Genomic DNA, 16,536 nt, shown 5'->3' with positions numbered 1-16,536 from the left:
TCTGTGGTGGACTCTCCTATTTCTGGGGCTGAGGTTGCTGAGGTAGTTAAAAAGCTCCTCGGTGGCAAGGCCCCGGGGTGGATGAGATCCGCCCGGAGTTCCTTAAGGCTCTGGATGCTGTGGGGCTGTCTTGGTTGACAAGACTCTGCAGCATCACGTGGACATCGGGGGCGGTACCTCTGGATTGGCAGACCGGGGTGGTGGTCCCTCTCTTTAAGAAGGGGGACCGGAGGGTGTGTTCCAACTATCGTGGGATCACACTCCTCAGCCTTCCCGGTAAGGTTTATTCAGGTGTACTGGAGAGGAGGCTACGCCGGATAGTCGAACCTCGGATTCAGGAGGAACAGTGTGGTTTTCGTCCTGGTCGTGGAACTGTGGACCAGCTCTATACTCTCGGCAGGGTTCTTGAGGGTGCATGGGAGTTTGCCCAACCAATCTACATGTGCTTTGTGGACTTGGAGAAGGCATTCGACCGTGTCCCTTGGGAAGTTCTGTGGGGAGTGCTCAGAGAGTATTGGGTATCGGACTGTCTTATTATGGCAGTCCGATCCCTGTATGATCAGTGTCAGAGCTTGGTCCGCATTGCTGGCAGTAAGTCGGACACGTTTCCAGTGAGGGTTGGACTCCGCCAAGGTTGACCTTTGTCACCGATTCTGTTCATAACTTTTATGGACAGAATTTCTAGGCGCAGTCAAGGCATTGAGGGGTTCCGGTTTGGTGGCCGCGGGATTAAGTCTCTGCTTTTTGCAGACGATGTGGTCCTGTTGGCTTCATCTGGCCGGGATCTTCAGCTCTCACTGGATCGGTTCGCAGCCGAGTGTGAAGCGGCCGGAATGAGAATCAGCACCTCCAAGTCCGAGTCCATGGTTCTCTCCCGGAAAAGGGTGGAGTGCCATCTCCGGGTTGGGGAGGAGACCCTGCCCCAAGTGGAGGAGTTCAAGTACCTAGGAGTCTTGTTCACGAGTGAGGGAAGAGTGGATCGTGAGATCGACAGGCGGATCGGTGCGGCGTCTTCAGTAATGCGGACGTTGTACCGATCTGTTGTGGTGAAGAAGGAGCTGAGCCAGAAAGCAAAGCTCTCAATTTACCGGTCGATCTACGTTCCCATCCTCACCTATGGTCATGAGCTTTGGGTCATGACCGAAAGGATGAGATCACGGGTACAAGCGGCCGAAATGAGTTTCCTCCGCCGTGTGGCGGGTCTCTCCCTTAGAGATAGAGTGAGAAGCTCTGTCATCCGGGAGGAACTCAAAGTAAAGCCGCTGCTCCTCCACATCGAGAGGAGCCAGATGAGGTGGTTCGGGCATCTGGTCAGGATGCCACCCGAACGCCTCCCGAGGGAGGTGCTTAGGGCACGTCCAACCGGTAGGAGGCCACGGGGAAGACCCAGGACACATTGGGAAGACTATGTCTCCCGGCTGGCCTGGGAACGCCTCGGGATCCCCCGGGAAGAGCTAGACGAAGTGGCTGGGGAGAGGGAAGTCTGGGGTTCCCTGCTTAGGCTGCTGCCCCCGCGACCCGACCTCGGATAAGCGGAAGAAGATGGATGGATGGATGGACAAAAAATACAATAGTTAAGAAAAAAGGAAAATCTAAAATACATAAAATCAATTCTCAAAAAGTATTAATTGAATAAGAATCAAAAGAAATTTGAATGTGAATTGGGGTATTTTAGCCCCCCAATTACTTCACAAAACTACTGTATCGTATTGTTTTTATACAATATTTTTTTGGCAAAAGTTAGTTTTTCTTTTAAAAGGCATGTTGCATGTTAAAATGGTGCTGTTTTAAGGGGGCAGCCACCGATTAAATTAATTTCAATGGGAGACATAGATTTGAGACACACGTTTTGAGTTAAAGGCTTCATTATAGAACCAATTTAACTTGTAAGTTGAGGTACTACTGTACAGTTTCCTTTCATTTTGACTGGCCCCATTCATTCTTTCCTTAACACGGATCAATCGTCCTGTCCCCTTAGCAGAAAAACAGCACCAAAGCATTATGTTTCCACCCCCATGCTTCACAGTAGGTGTGGTGTTCTTGGGATGCAACTCAGTATTCTTCTTCCTCCAAACACGACGAGTTGAGTTTATACCAAAATGGATACATGGATGATACAGCAGAGGATTGGGAGATTGTCATATGGTCAGATGAAACCTAAATACAACTTTTTGGTATAAACTCAACTCGTCGTGTTTGGAGGAAGAAGAATACTGAGTTGCATCCCAAGAACACCATATCTACTGTGAAGCATGGGGGTGGAAACATTATGCTTCGGGGCTGTTTTTCTGCTAAGGGGACAGGACGATTGATCCGTGTTAAAGAAAGAATGAATGGGGCCATGTATCGTGAGATTTTGAGCCAAAACCTCCTTCCATCAGTGAGAGCTTTGAATGGTTGACCAAATACTTATTTTCCACCATAATTTACAAATAACTTCTTTAAAATTCCTACAATGTGAATTCCTGGATTTTTTTTTCACATCTGTCTCTCACAGTTGAAGTGTACCTATGATGAAAATTACAGACCTCTGTCTTCATTTTAAGTGGGAGAACTTGCACAATCAGTGGCTGACTAAATACTTTTTTGCCCCACTGTATATTATTACTCTCCATGTGCAGGTGGGCCGGCCCACAAACGACTGACCAATTTAAAAGAGGAAGCCCGCTGGGTCTTAAGCCTAAATATTTGACCCATTTATTTTGTGAACCACTTACAGTCAGTACCTGTGTGGTCGCCAGAAAATCCGCCGGTTGTTACTCTTTTCATACCCACTTCACAAAGTGGTTTTGATGCCCTGTTAAAAAGTACCCTATTTTGAAAAGTGTCTTTTTAGATTTAGACAAAATTTATTGATCCACAAGGGAAATTGTTCCAAACAGCAGCTCAGTTAAAAAGAATGGAAAGGATAATGCACACAAGGACACAAAAAGAGGGCAAAAACAAAAGGTATAAAGAAGACTAAAAATGTACCATAGTAGTGATATAAAATACAACATATGCAATACTTACATATTATATATACAGTATAGATAGATAGATAGTACTTTATTGATTTCCTTCAGGCAAATTAAAATAGGCAGCACATTTTGGTCCCATGGGTTATGATAAAACACTTAATCGGATAATGGTCCGGTTCTATAGGCCAGGCATTCGGGCAGATGTGCGCCGATGATGCGCGGCTTGTCCGGACTGTCAACTAGTCAACCCCGCGGCCACCCCTATATAATTTATACAATATGTAACAAATCCCAATTACCATGTACAACATTACAGTATATGCAACAGCTGCAGCTAATTTATATTTATTGTTTTAATTGGTTTTACCCTTTTTAAATAGTTTTTAATCATATTTATTTTTATATTGTTCTTATATTGTTTTAAATATTTTTTTGTTTGTTTTTATTCAGTCATTGGTGGAGCTAAGGATAATATTGTGAAAATGTTGTGCAGCACTTTGGAAACATTTTTGTTGTTTAAATGTGCTATACAAATAAAGTGGATTGGATTGGACAAAAGTGAGCTTCTTGGAGCCCCACACTCTGTTGTAGACAGGGGTGGAGAGTGTTGCAAAATGGGAAACATTCGTACACTGCACTGGGACCGCTTAGACTTTTTCAAAATTGTCGGAAAAATACTAATATATTGGACTTTTAAAGACCTTAGACCAGTGGTCACCAACCTTTTTGAAACCAAGAGCTACTTCTTGGGTACCGATTAATGCGAAGGGCTACCAGTTTGATACGCACTTAAATAAATTGCCAAAAATAGCCAATTTGCTCAATTTACCTTTAATAAATAAAGCTATATATCTAAAAATAAATGGCTATTTCTGTCTGTCATTCCGCCATACATTTTTTTCCTTTTACAGAAATTTTTTGTAGAGAACAAATGATGAAAAAAATACTTAATTGAACGGTTTAAAAAAGGAGAAAACACGAAAAAAAATTAAAATTAAATTTTGAAACAAAGTTTATCTTTAATTTTGACTCTTTAAAATTCAAAATTCAACCGAAAAAAATGAAGAGATAAACTAGCTTATTCGAATCTTTTTGAAAAAATTTAAAATATAATTTATGGAACATCATCAGTAATTTTTCCTGATTAAGATTAATTTTAGAACTTTGTCGACATGTTTTAAATAGGTTCAAATCCAATCAGCACTTTGTTAGAATATATAACACATTGGACCAAGCTATATTTCTAAAAAAGACGAATCATTATTTCTTCTAGATTTTCCAGAACCAACATTTTAAAAGAAATTCAAAATACTTTGAAATAAGATTTAAATTTGATTCTACAGATTTTCTAGACTTGCTTGAATATATATATATTTTTTTAATCATAATAAGTTTGAAGAAATATTTCACAAATATTCTTCGTCGAAAAAACAGAAGCTAAAATGAAGAACTAAATGAAAATGTATTTATTATTCTTTACAATAATAAAAAACAAATACCTAACCATTGCTTAAAATTGTCAGGAAAGAAGAGGAAGGAATTTAAAAGGTAAAAAGGTATATGTGTTTAAAAGTCCTAAAATGATTTTTAAGGTAGTATTTTTTTCTCTAAAGTTGTCTTTCTGAAAGTTATAAGAAGCAAAGTAAAAAAATAAATGAATTTATTTAAACAAGTGAAGACCAAGTCTTTAAAATATTTTCTTGGATTTTCAAATTCTATTTGAGTTTTGTCTCTCTTAGAATTAAAAATGTCGAGCAAAGCGAGACCAGCTTGCTAGTGAATAAATAACATTTAAAAAAATAGAGGCAGCTCACTGGTAAGTGCTCCTATTTGAGCTATTTTTAGAACAGGCCAGCGGGCGACTCACCTGGTCCTGACGAGTGACCTGGTGCCCGCGGGCTCCGCGTTGGTGACCCCTGCCTTAGACATACCACTTATGCCTAAAATTCACCAAATGTCATGATGACTGGGCAACTTTCGGATATGTATGCAGTCATTGATATATTCGCTGCATGTGACTCTTTCCACTTCTGACCCAAACAAGATTCTTTTTGATCTGACTTTGTGCATAAAAGAGCAGCAATTTACAAGCAATCTGTGCAATCAGAAGCTGCAGAGCGAGCGTTTTGTAACCAGCAGAGCAGAGGTTGTGTAACTGTGACGTCAACTGTGCTTCACTGACCTGCTGGCCCAATGACCTACTTTCCTCCTACTCCTCTTGCTAACTTAGTCACTGTTCCACGGGCAACACGGCACCCGCTCCGACCAGCAACGCCACCCACACCGCCCTGACAACTTGAAGCCCTCGCACAGGAAGTCCCCATCAGCACAGGCGGGTCCAGTGAAGGCTTTCCCATGCTTTGCAACTGTGGCACGGACTGAACCGAACTGAGATGATCGCTACACAGCACCGCCAAGATGTAGGCCAGCTAATCTCCGAGGATATGAGTCAGCGCGAGGTGGAGCCGCCGCAGCTCTTGCCACGCCTGAAGCTGGCACTGCGCCGTAGCGACGGTGCAAAAATAGACCAAAGTTCCTCCTAAGCGGCAGCAAGTGTCCCCTGGAAGTGATGCCACTGAGGATGAAACACAGTACAACATATCAGGAATCACTTTATGTTGGGGAGGGGGGTCCTCTCCAAGGTTTCTCATAGTCATTCACATTGACAACCCACTGGGTTGTGAGTTTTTCCTTGCCCTTATCTGGGATCTGAACCGATCTGCACTTTGTGCAACCCTTTGAGAAACTTGTGATCTAGGGCTATATAAAACAACATTGATGACATGTAAAAATGCCCTGGAATAATAATAACAGAATAAATGAACAATTGCGACTTGTCCAGGGTGTACCCCGCCTTCCGCCCGATTGTAGCTAAGATAGGCCCCAGCGACCCCAAAAGAGACAAGCGGTAGAAAAATGGATGGATGGATCAATGAACAAGTTAAAAAGATGGTTTGACAAAAACAGAATATTCTTGAATCTCAGTAAGACTAAAATAATGCAATTCGGTAACAGTAGAAGATAAAGTCAAATACAAATAAACCGAGTAAACAAGGGGTGTCAAACGTACGGTCCGAGGGCTGGATCAGGCCCGCAAACAGGTTTTATCCAGCTTGCGAGGTGAGTTTGCTAAGTATAAAAATTTACCTGAAATTTTTCAATGAAAGAAACAGCTGTTTCTAAATGTGTCCACTGGATGTCGCAATAGCAATTATTTGTATCTTTGTAGATCAGGGGTGTCAAACTCAAATACCGAGTGGGCCAAAATTTAAAACTGAACAAAGCCGCGGGCCAAGGTTGAACAAATTAACCTTTTAATAGGGACACAAATAAGTTTTGCATTTATTTTGAACAAGCAAGGCTTATATCACTGTATAGTGCATTGCAAAATCCAATTTTAAATAATAATAATAATAAAATATCAATGGCATATCAAATGATATTTAAATAAAAATTGAATGCCTCTTTTCTATTTGTAGCCTCCTGAGGTGACTATCAAAATAAACTTTTCCCACAGGCTAATAATACATTTGAAAATAAAATAATGAATGAATCAAACATTCAAGCCTTGAAGTAGCAAGAGAAAGTGCATGAATAAAATGTTAATTTTTGCTCAGTTTGCTACACTGATTCGCCTTAACAATGAATACGGAACAAGCAACACTGATATAACTTAATAGTGCACAACCAACTTTCAAAAAACAAACGAAAAAACATCAATGGCATATTAAAATGTAAATAAAAAATGTAATGCCTATTTTCTATTTGCAGCCATGTGAGGTAAATATCAACATGAACTTTTTCCACTGGCTAATAATTTTGAAAATAAAATAACAATGAATAAATGAACCATTCAGGCCTTTTTACTCCTCAGTTTGCAACACACTGATCTAATCTGATGTGCCCAAGCCAGATACCTGGCATCTTTTCTTGGATGCTAGTTCATTATTGTCGGGGCTCAGGCTTTGAGCTGAGGTGGGCGGGGTTTGGTTGTAGCGGGGGGTGTATATTGTAGCGTCCCGGAAGATTTAGTGCAGCAAGGGGTTCTCTGTATTTTTTCTGTTGTGTTTATGTTGTGTTATTTTGCGGATGTTCTCCCGGAATGTGTTTTTCATTACTGTTTGGTGTGGTTTCACAGTGTGGCACATATTTCTAAAAGTCTTAAAATTGTTTATACGACCACCCTCAGTGTGACCTGTATGGCTGTTTACCAACCATGCCTTGCATTCACCTGTGTGTGTGTTTGTGTAAAAGCCGCATATATTATGTAGGAAAAGCGGACGTGACGAAAGGTTGTAGAGGACGCAAAAGGCAGTGATTTTGAGGCACGCCCCCAATATTGTTGTCCGGTGGGGATTTGGGAAAATGGTTGCCCCCTGGAGATTTTGGGTGGGGCACTGAAATTTGGGGGTCTCCCGGGAGGGTTGGCAAGTATGAGTATTAGCGGTGAATGCGGTGTTACAGTGCCACCGCCGCTGTATAATACCGGCGGGCCAGCTCTAATGTTAATTTGATATTGCCTCAAAGGCCAAAGGAAATTACACGGCAGGCCAAATTTGGCCCACGGGCAAGAGTTTGACACCCATGTTGTAGATGATGCTACATATGTACAAAATAAACATAATGTTAGTCGAGGAAAATGATCAAACTACATAAATAACATACTGTAATTTGATTTTGATGAAAAAAAATTATATTGATAGATTGAAAATGAACACCAATGAGTTACTCATGAACATTATCACATAATTTATTCATAAATAGAAAATGGATGGATATGAATAACGATAAAGAAAGATAGAATACTATAAACCGAAACATGTAAGCGTAAAAAAAAACCTCTCCAACAACATTATGATTTATACATTTTCAGAATGTGCTTGTTCTATTTTTAAACAAAGAAAACAATCTGAAGTTGTCTTTATTTTTAAGTTAACATGCCGTGATTTTACCAGTCCAACCCACTGGGGAGTAGATTTTTCTCCATGTGGCCCCCCGATCTAGAATGAATTTGACACCCCTGGAGTAGACATTGTAGGAGTAAAAGAAACCAAGTTTTTTGGGTGTAATAATAGATGAGAAAATGAACTGGAAATCTCATAAAGAATATACACTGAATAAACATATTCTCTACTGCTCGCCAGTGTCACCGTATCTGAGTTATTGTGCAGAAATATGGGAAATAAGTACACTTAATAACTTAGCATGTTACAAAATATATATCAGTTGGAATAAAACATAATAAGTGAAAAATACAGTGAAAAAAAATACATTTTTAAGACCCCGTGGATACCCTGCAACCAACCTCTTTTGCAACACAGCTAATGAATGAAGTGTATTTTGGTTGTTATTTCCCCTTATTTCTGCACGATAACACTAGTGAGCAGTGAATAATATTGAGTGATTTTTGGTCCAGAACATGCTTAACTTTGTTTATAGTTGTGTATTCATGTGGAAAGATGGTTAATGTATCTTATGCTCATTTTAGCAATTAAGCTAGACATTAAAGTTACAGTTAAAGTACCAATGATTCGTCCTCTGCATTTGACCCATCCCCTTGATCACCCCCTGGGAAGTGAGGGGAGCAGTGAGCAGCAGCGGTGCCGCGCCCGGGAATCATTTATGGTGATTTAACCCCCAATTCCAACCCTTGATGCTGAGTGCCAAGCAGGCAGGCAATGGGTACCGTTTTTTTTTATAGTCTTTGGTATGACTCGGCCGGGGTTTGAACTCATGACCGATCTCAGGGCGTGAGTTCAAACCCCTGGACACCTAGCACACTAGGTTGCTTCTCTAGTATATGAGCAGATCCAACAGTCTGTGTTTTTGTGGTTAACAATCTCAGTTGTATGGGAATTTTAGATCAAAATGGTAATCATTAGATCCAAGAAACAAGCTTCACACAAAGATCCTCCAAACCAAAACATTCACTCGTTTGTGTAAGAAATTGAAAAAAATCTATGACCCTAATTTGCTAAACTGAAACCTTCCACTCCACTTTTTAGGACAAAAAGACTCTTTGTTTCACCTTTTCCCCTCCCCGGGCTGCAGAAAGGAATGTTTGCAGCAGTGTTTGCAGCAGTGCTGGTGATGGTGGTGATGGTTGGCAGGCGCCGCACGACGCTTGCTGGCCTCAGCTGGGTAGGAATCCAACCCGGGGGCCCATACCGCTGCCAAGTGGGTCACTAGAATTGAGAGGGACGACCAGCAGCCATAGAGTACACATTGGGGATGGACTGTGGAGCCGTAAAAGAAATCGTTCTCTGGATGCAAATATGACCTATGAACGACTACCCAGAGCCAGATGATCAGAAACGAGTTGGAAACTTTGCAGCACATTAGCACAGATTCCCCTAACATGCAAAACTGACCATTTAATAACGGTATGTATCCTTAGAGCCTGTTTATAAGGACAAAAAAATAGAAAATAAATAATTTATTGTATTTGTTTGCTCTACTTTTTGAGAAAAGAGGCACTCAAAGTTCCAGCTTTTCCATGGCGTCATGAAGTCAAGTGAAGTGAATTATATTTATATAGCGCTTTTCTGAAGTGACTCAAAGCGCTTTACATAGTGACACCCAATATCTAATTTAAATCAGTGTGGGTGGCACTGGGAGCAGGTGGGTAAAGTGTCTTGCCCAAGGACACAAAGGCAGTAACTAGGAAGTTTTTCCTTCCATGAAGGAAAAGCTTTCTTCCTGATGGACACGATAAAAAAAATTTAAGCGTACGGTTACTTTAGAGCAGGGGTCCCCAAACTTTTTGACCCGGGGGCCGCATTGGGTTAAAATAAATTTGGCCAGGGGCCGGGCTATCTATCATATATATATATATATATATATATATATATATATATATATATATATATATATATATATATATATATATATATATATATATATATATATATATATATACACATACATACATACATACATACATACATACATATATATATATATATATATATATATATATATATATATATAGACACAAAATATATATATATATATATATATATATATATATATATATATATATATATATAGACACAAAAAATATATATATATATACATACACACATGTATATATATACATACATACTTTATATATACATACATACTTTATATAAGTATACACATATATATATATATATATATATATATATATACATACATACACACACTTTATATATGTATGTATATATATGTATATATATATACATACATATATACCCATATATATACTCACACACATATATATATATATCTATATATATTTACATACATTTACACACACACACACACACACACACACACACACACACACACACACACACACACATATCCATATATGTATACCTATAAATATGATAGGAGGATAGGAGACCCCGAAAGTAACAAGCGGTAGAAAATGGATTGATGGATGGGCAAGAAAGGATAGATTTTTATTTTTTTACTTGGGACTACCGCGGGCCATATTTTGGATGCTATCGGACCGAATCTGGCTCGCCAGCCATAGTTTGGGTGGAGTAATATGAGTCAGTTAACATTTTTATATTTGTAAATCCACATAATTACTTAAGTTAAGTTAAAGTACCAATGATTGGTACTCGGTGTGGTAAAATTTGTCTACTGAATTTGACCCCTCCCCTTGATCACTCCCAGGGAAGTGAGGGGAGCAGTGGGCAGCAGCGGTGCCACGCCCAGAAATCATTTATGATGATTTAAGCCCCAATTCCAACCCTTGATGCTGAGTGCCAAGCAGGGAGGTAATGGGTCACATTTTTTTATAGTCTTTGGTATGACTCGGCCGGGGGTTGAACTCCGAACCTACCGATCTCAGGGCGGACATTCTAACCACTAGGCCACTGAGTATGAATAACCCATGATTTATTTTGTAGCAATATTTTTAATAGTAGTTGCACTACAGGCGGCATAGCTCGGTTGGTAGAGTGGCCGTGCCAGCAACTTGAGGGTTGCAGGTTCGATTCTCGCTTGTGCCATCCCAGTTACTGTCGTTGTGTCCTTGGGCAAGACACTTTACCCACCTGCTCCCAGTGCCACCCACACTGGTTTAAATGTAACTTAGATGTTGGGTGTCACTATGTAAAGCGCTTTGAGTCACTTGAGAAAAGCGCTATATAAATATAATTCACTTCACTTCACTACATGTCCAGTTGGTGTGTGTGCGTGTGTGTGTGTGTGTGTTTGACAGAGAGACACTACTACAAAGATGCTTATTTGACTGATGTATTCCTTTTTATTTAATTCAATTTGTATTTATTTTCCATCTTATTGTTTGTTTCTATTTTGAGGGGGTCTTGTTTAAGGGAGAAAAATAGGGACGCCTTAAAAATCAATAAACAACTGCAACTTTCTGCAACGTGTTTTCTCTCATTGGAAGTGGAATTTTTGTTGGCAGAAATGTGAACATTTCCACTGACACAGATGACAGCGCGTGATATAAATATTATTTTTCCAAGTCTGCAAGTAAACATTGAAGAGTTGTGCTGCCTCATCTGATGTCGCCTCACTTTTTTCAGTGCCTCGTACGAGCACGGTCATGTCACTCCCTGCCAGGCTCCGTTTAATTGGTAAAATGGAGTCAAGCTTCAATTGTGCTTTTCACATTGTATTGCTGAAACAGAGTCATGTGACAGTGCAGACCGGAAAAAGTCTGTCATGATCCCACTTGACAGTTTGGACTTTACTGTTTGCCTCCTGTATTCTGTATTATTTCCTGGCCAGTGCCTTCATTTTTCGTTTCCATTTCCTGTCTGCCCTTTTGCCAGTGTGCATGTACTATATACTGCTGCTACGTACCTTGCACTAGTTTTTATTTTTGCTATTTTTTTATCTATAAGCAGAGAATATATTCTTTAGCCTGTACGCCGCTTTCTGTCTCTGCGTCCTGGGATCACGCCATCTGCTGACATGCGGGGGCGTGACAAGGTCTCTCGAAAGAGCAAAATGAATTGGTCTTTGCAAGCAGCAATCAGTGTATTCTAAATAAATACAATGATGATGTAAATAAATAATAGCATCATTTGTTCTTCACAAAAATACTACAAATAAGAGCACAAGTAAAAAGTATATGGCATTAAAACTACTTTGACTAGTACAAGTGATCCGAAAAGTTACATAAAGGCCTACTGAAACCCACTACTACCGACCACGCAGTCTGATAGTTTATATATCAATGATGAAATATTAACATTGCAACACATGCCAATACGGCCTTTTTAGTTTACTAAATTGCAATTTTAAATTTCCCGGGAGTTTCTTCTTGAAAACGTCGCGTAATGATGACGTGTACGCGTAACGCCACGAGCTGTTATGAAATATGAGCGCTGCACACACACACAGCTAAAAGTCGTCTGCTTTAACGGCATAATTACACAGTATTTTGGACATCTGTGTTGCTGAATCTTTTGCAATTTGTTCAATTAATAATGGAGGAGTCAAAGTAGAAAGATGGAGTTGGGAAGCTTTAGCCTTTAGCCACACAAACACACGGTGATTCCTTGTTTAAAATTCCTGGAGGTGAAACTTTACTATGGATCAGAGCGCGGTCAAGCGAACATGGTTCCCTACCGAATGTCAACCAGCAGGTTTCGGTGAGAAAATTGTGGTAAAAAGTCGCTTCTTACCGGAGATCAGCTGAGCATGCGCCGTCCATAAAGCTGCCGTCGACTTCCCTGAGACACTGGCGTCAAGACACCCGTGGACACACACCTCCGACTATCAGGTACTGTTAAATTCACTAAAACACTAGCTACACAATAGAAAGATAAGGGATATTCCAGAATTATCCTAGTAAATGTGTCTGAAAACATCCGAATCCGTCCCAATGCAATCACGTTTTTTTTTAAACTTTTTTTTTTTTCCTAATCCGTCGCTATCAATATCCTCAAAAACGAATTTTTCATCCTTGCTCAAATTAATGGGGAAATTGTCTTTTTCTCGGTCCAAATAGCTGTTTTTGTTGGAGGCTCCCATTAAAAACAACGTGAATATGTGAGGAGCCATCAACATGTGACGTCATCGTCTGCGACAGGGCTTTTCTGTTAGCGACCGAAAGTTGCGAACTTTATTGTGGATGTTCTCTACTAAATCCTCTCAGCAAAAATATGGCAATATCGCGAAATGATCAAGTATGACACATAGAATGGACCTGCTGTCCCCGTTTAAATAAGAAAATCTCATTTCAGTAGGCCTATAAGTCACAGACCTAATGCGCCTGTTTTAAAAAAAAACTATTCTGCATGGTGTTGACTCCATGGTAACCCAGCAATGAGGAGAAAAATGACACTAACTCACATGTCAACAATGGCTCCAATAACCGATTAAAGAATCCCCTCATTCAAGCTGAAGCAACACCAAAAGGCCACGGCGGCTTACCTTTGGACCTGCGAGCCAGGGTTGAACACCAAACGCCGGCCTCACGTAGCTGTGGCTCAGCGTGCCGTCGAGCTCTCGTCTAAAGTCCTTCTCTATTAAAAGATAAGAAGTAAAAAAAAAATTTTTTTTTAATCTACTTTAATACACACAAAAAAGTGAGGGAGCTGAGTTTGCTCACATTCGTGAATCAGAACATCTAAGTCACCGTCAGCCTCCCACAGCACGGCCGGAATATGAGAAGAGAACACACACACCCGCGCGCGCAAACACACACACACACACACACACACACACGCACACACACACACATACACACACATCTTGGAAGTTCACTCATAAGCATGCCCACCCGTTGGCTGGAACTTCCAAGAAAGGTAAACATCTGTTCTTGGAAGAATGTAACCCGGCTGCTCGTTAGCGCCGTCACGGCACAGCACAGCACAACACCTTCAAGCTTGCATCATTTGCCCAAAAATACGTCTTACGTCATACAAGATTTAGACACCGTACTAAACTTTTCTACCTTCTGTTTTTTTTAAAGTTACCTTTCTGTTTGAGCACAGCTTGAAAGGACTTGTTGTGTTTTTGTCATTTCCCTGTCTTCTCTATTTTTTTGCGTCAGTTTTTTCTTCAGTCTATTAGTCCCCAGCGAGGCACACCTGCAACTAATCGCTTCCCGGTAGTATTTAAGCTCGTCACCGCCAGCTGGTCCATGCCAGTTATTGTCTCCTGCCCCTCCCACGTGCACATGCTTGATCCTCTTCGTCTTGCCTGATACGTTGTTTCTCCTTATTCTTATAATTCCTCACCTCTTGTGTTTGCTCCCTAGCCCCCCTGAGGTAAAGAGGACTTTTGCGTTGGACCCTTTGCTTTAGCTCAGTGCGTCCTGGCCATCTCCCCTGCCGACCACTGAGGGACCCACTTTTGTTACGTTTTTTCATGGTGTGCACTTCTGCCCCATCGCCTTTGGTTTAACTTTTTGGACTCATTAAATTGTTTAAATTTTGTAATTCAACCTCGCCTCCCGTCTCTGCATCATGGGGTCAACTCTTTGATTAAATCATAACAGGACTCTTAGACATTATGAAGCAGTTTTTTTGTGCACAAAAGACTTCTGAGACTAAAGTTTGAGTCCAGATTGTTTGATCATGAAAAATTGTTGACTACTACGCTAGCTTCTCCAGTTGGCGCTAAATGCTAGGTTTGCACTTTTAATATAATTTGTGTTTTTTAGTTTTTTAATTAGGGCCCGAGAAGTAGAGCAAACCCTGTAGGGGCAATGCAGAGCACCGCTAGGGCCTAAATAAAATTGCTGTGTTTTTTCTTCTATAGCAGGGGTCGGAAACCCAAAATGTTGAAAGAGCCATACTGGACCAAAAATACAAAAACAAAATCTGTCTGGAGCTATAAAAAATGTAAAGCCTTATACAAGAGTTATAATGAAGACAACACATGATATAAGTGTCTATAGTAATTATATTAGCCAACTGTCAAAATGACTTTAAAAGACTTATATGTGTTATAATGAAGACAATACATGATGTAAGTGTCTATATTAGTTATATTAGCCTACTATCAAAATGACTTTAAAAGTCTTATATAAGTGTTACAATTAAGACAACACATGATGTGTCTATAGTAGTTATATTAGCCCACTGTCAAACTGACTTTAAAAGTCTTATATAAGTGTTATAATAAAGACAACACATGATGTAAGTGTCTATATCAACTATATTAGCCTACTGTCAAAATGACTTTAAAAGTCTTATATGAGTGTTATAATGAAGGCAACACATGATGTCTATATTAACTATATTAGCCTACTATCAAAATGACTATGTGTTGTAGGCTGATGCAAATCTTCTTTGACAGAAATGCTGAAATGTAATATTTATTCCCCACATTTTTACAACACTGGAAATCATGACTAAAACAGAGACTTTTCAGAGGGTGTGATAACTCCTGCAAATTACTGGCTTAGAATGGCCAAAGGTAAAGATGTGTGTGTCCAAGTTGAAGAAAATGGAAACTACAAATAAAATAACCTCAAATATCCCTAAAATATGAGGCATAATGATGCATTATGTACATACAGCCAGCATAAATAGCATGTTAGCATCGATTAGATTGCAGTCATGCGGTGACCAAATATGCCTGACTAGCACTTGCACACAAGTCAATAACATCAACAAAGCTCACCTTTGTGCATTCACGCACAGCATAAGACGTATGATGGACAAATAGGGACAAAGAAAGAGTGGCATCAAGGAAAGTTGTACATGTAAACAAACTATGGTGCGTTCAAGGACCTTCGAAATTAGTAGGACAAAATGGCACGCGTCAAATACTCTCATCAGTGAAACATGGTTAATGCAAACAGTAGGATTTCTAACAAAGAGGAAGGTTTGTCATGTTTGTCCTACAGAAACCATATTAAAACAAAAAATATATATTTTTCCTAATTTTTTTCCATTTTCATACATTATTTTAATCTATCCTTTCTAATCCATTGTCTACCGCTTGTCACTTCGTGTCTCCAAGCCGCTCAGGAAAATCGTATCGTCTAAAAATACATTTACCAATCAATAACATGACATCATCGGCACAGTGCGATATCAACAATATATATTATATACATATAAATGATAATAGACTCAAAAACTCCTTTGTCCCACACGCCATTAGGGAGAGTGGGGGTACTAGGATGACAGGGGATGCAAAACAATAACAGTGTAATACTTGTTCATAACATGATCATATACTGTGTATATATATATATATATATATATATATATATATATATATATATATATATATATATATCTATATACTGTATATATATGAAGATTATATATATACATATATACACATATATGTATACACACACACAAACATATATATACAGTATATATACACACATATATATATATAAACATAGATATATAAACATGTGGGCCTACCGAGGATGTCGTAGTTGTTTGTGTTGTGGTTTGTGTAGCCCTTTGAGACACTAGTGATTTAGGGCTATATAAGTAAACATTGATTGATTGATTGATTGATTGATTGATTGATATATCCATCCATCCATTTTCTACCGCTTATTCCCTTTCGGGGTCGCGGGGGGCGCTGGCGCCTATCTCAGCTACAATCGGGCGGAAGGCGGCGTACACCC

General features: G+C 39.7%; 1 protein-coding gene across 9 annotated transcripts in view; it reads right to left on the bottom strand.

Annotated features, from left to right (window-relative positions):
* The window catches only part of clocka (clock circadian regulator a), an 88,630-nt gene extending 74,615 nt beyond the window's left edge, over positions 1–14,015 (bottom strand). Inside the window, exons 1-3 of one of the 9 annotated variants that reach the window (XM_061888630.1) lie at positions 13,910–14,015; positions 13,365–13,456; positions 8,989–9,145 (exon numbers count right to left, since the gene is read on the bottom strand). Coding sequence is in view for 3 of the 9 variants with exons in the window: in XM_061888625.1 (XP_061744609.1) it covers positions 4,828–4,889 (62 nt within the window). In the remaining 6 variants the exon portion in view is untranslated. Of the gene's footprint in view, positions 1–4,827; positions 5,098–5,142; positions 5,431–8,988; positions 9,146–13,364; positions 13,457–13,542; positions 13,860–13,909 lie in introns of those variants that run through there. The other 8 variants (XM_061888627.1, XM_061888631.1, XM_061888628.1 and 5 more) reach the window with 8 other exon arrangements.
* Positions 14,016–16,536: the final 2,521 nt, after the last annotated feature.

This window comes from Nerophis ophidion, linkage group LG26, assembly GCF_033978795.1.
Source record: "Nerophis ophidion isolate RoL-2023_Sa linkage group LG26, RoL_Noph_v1.0, whole genome shotgun sequence".
Classification (NCBI taxonomy): domain Eukaryota; kingdom Metazoa; phylum Chordata; class Actinopteri; order Syngnathiformes; family Syngnathidae; genus Nerophis; species Nerophis ophidion.
This window is presented reverse-complemented; position numbering and strand designations above follow the sequence as displayed.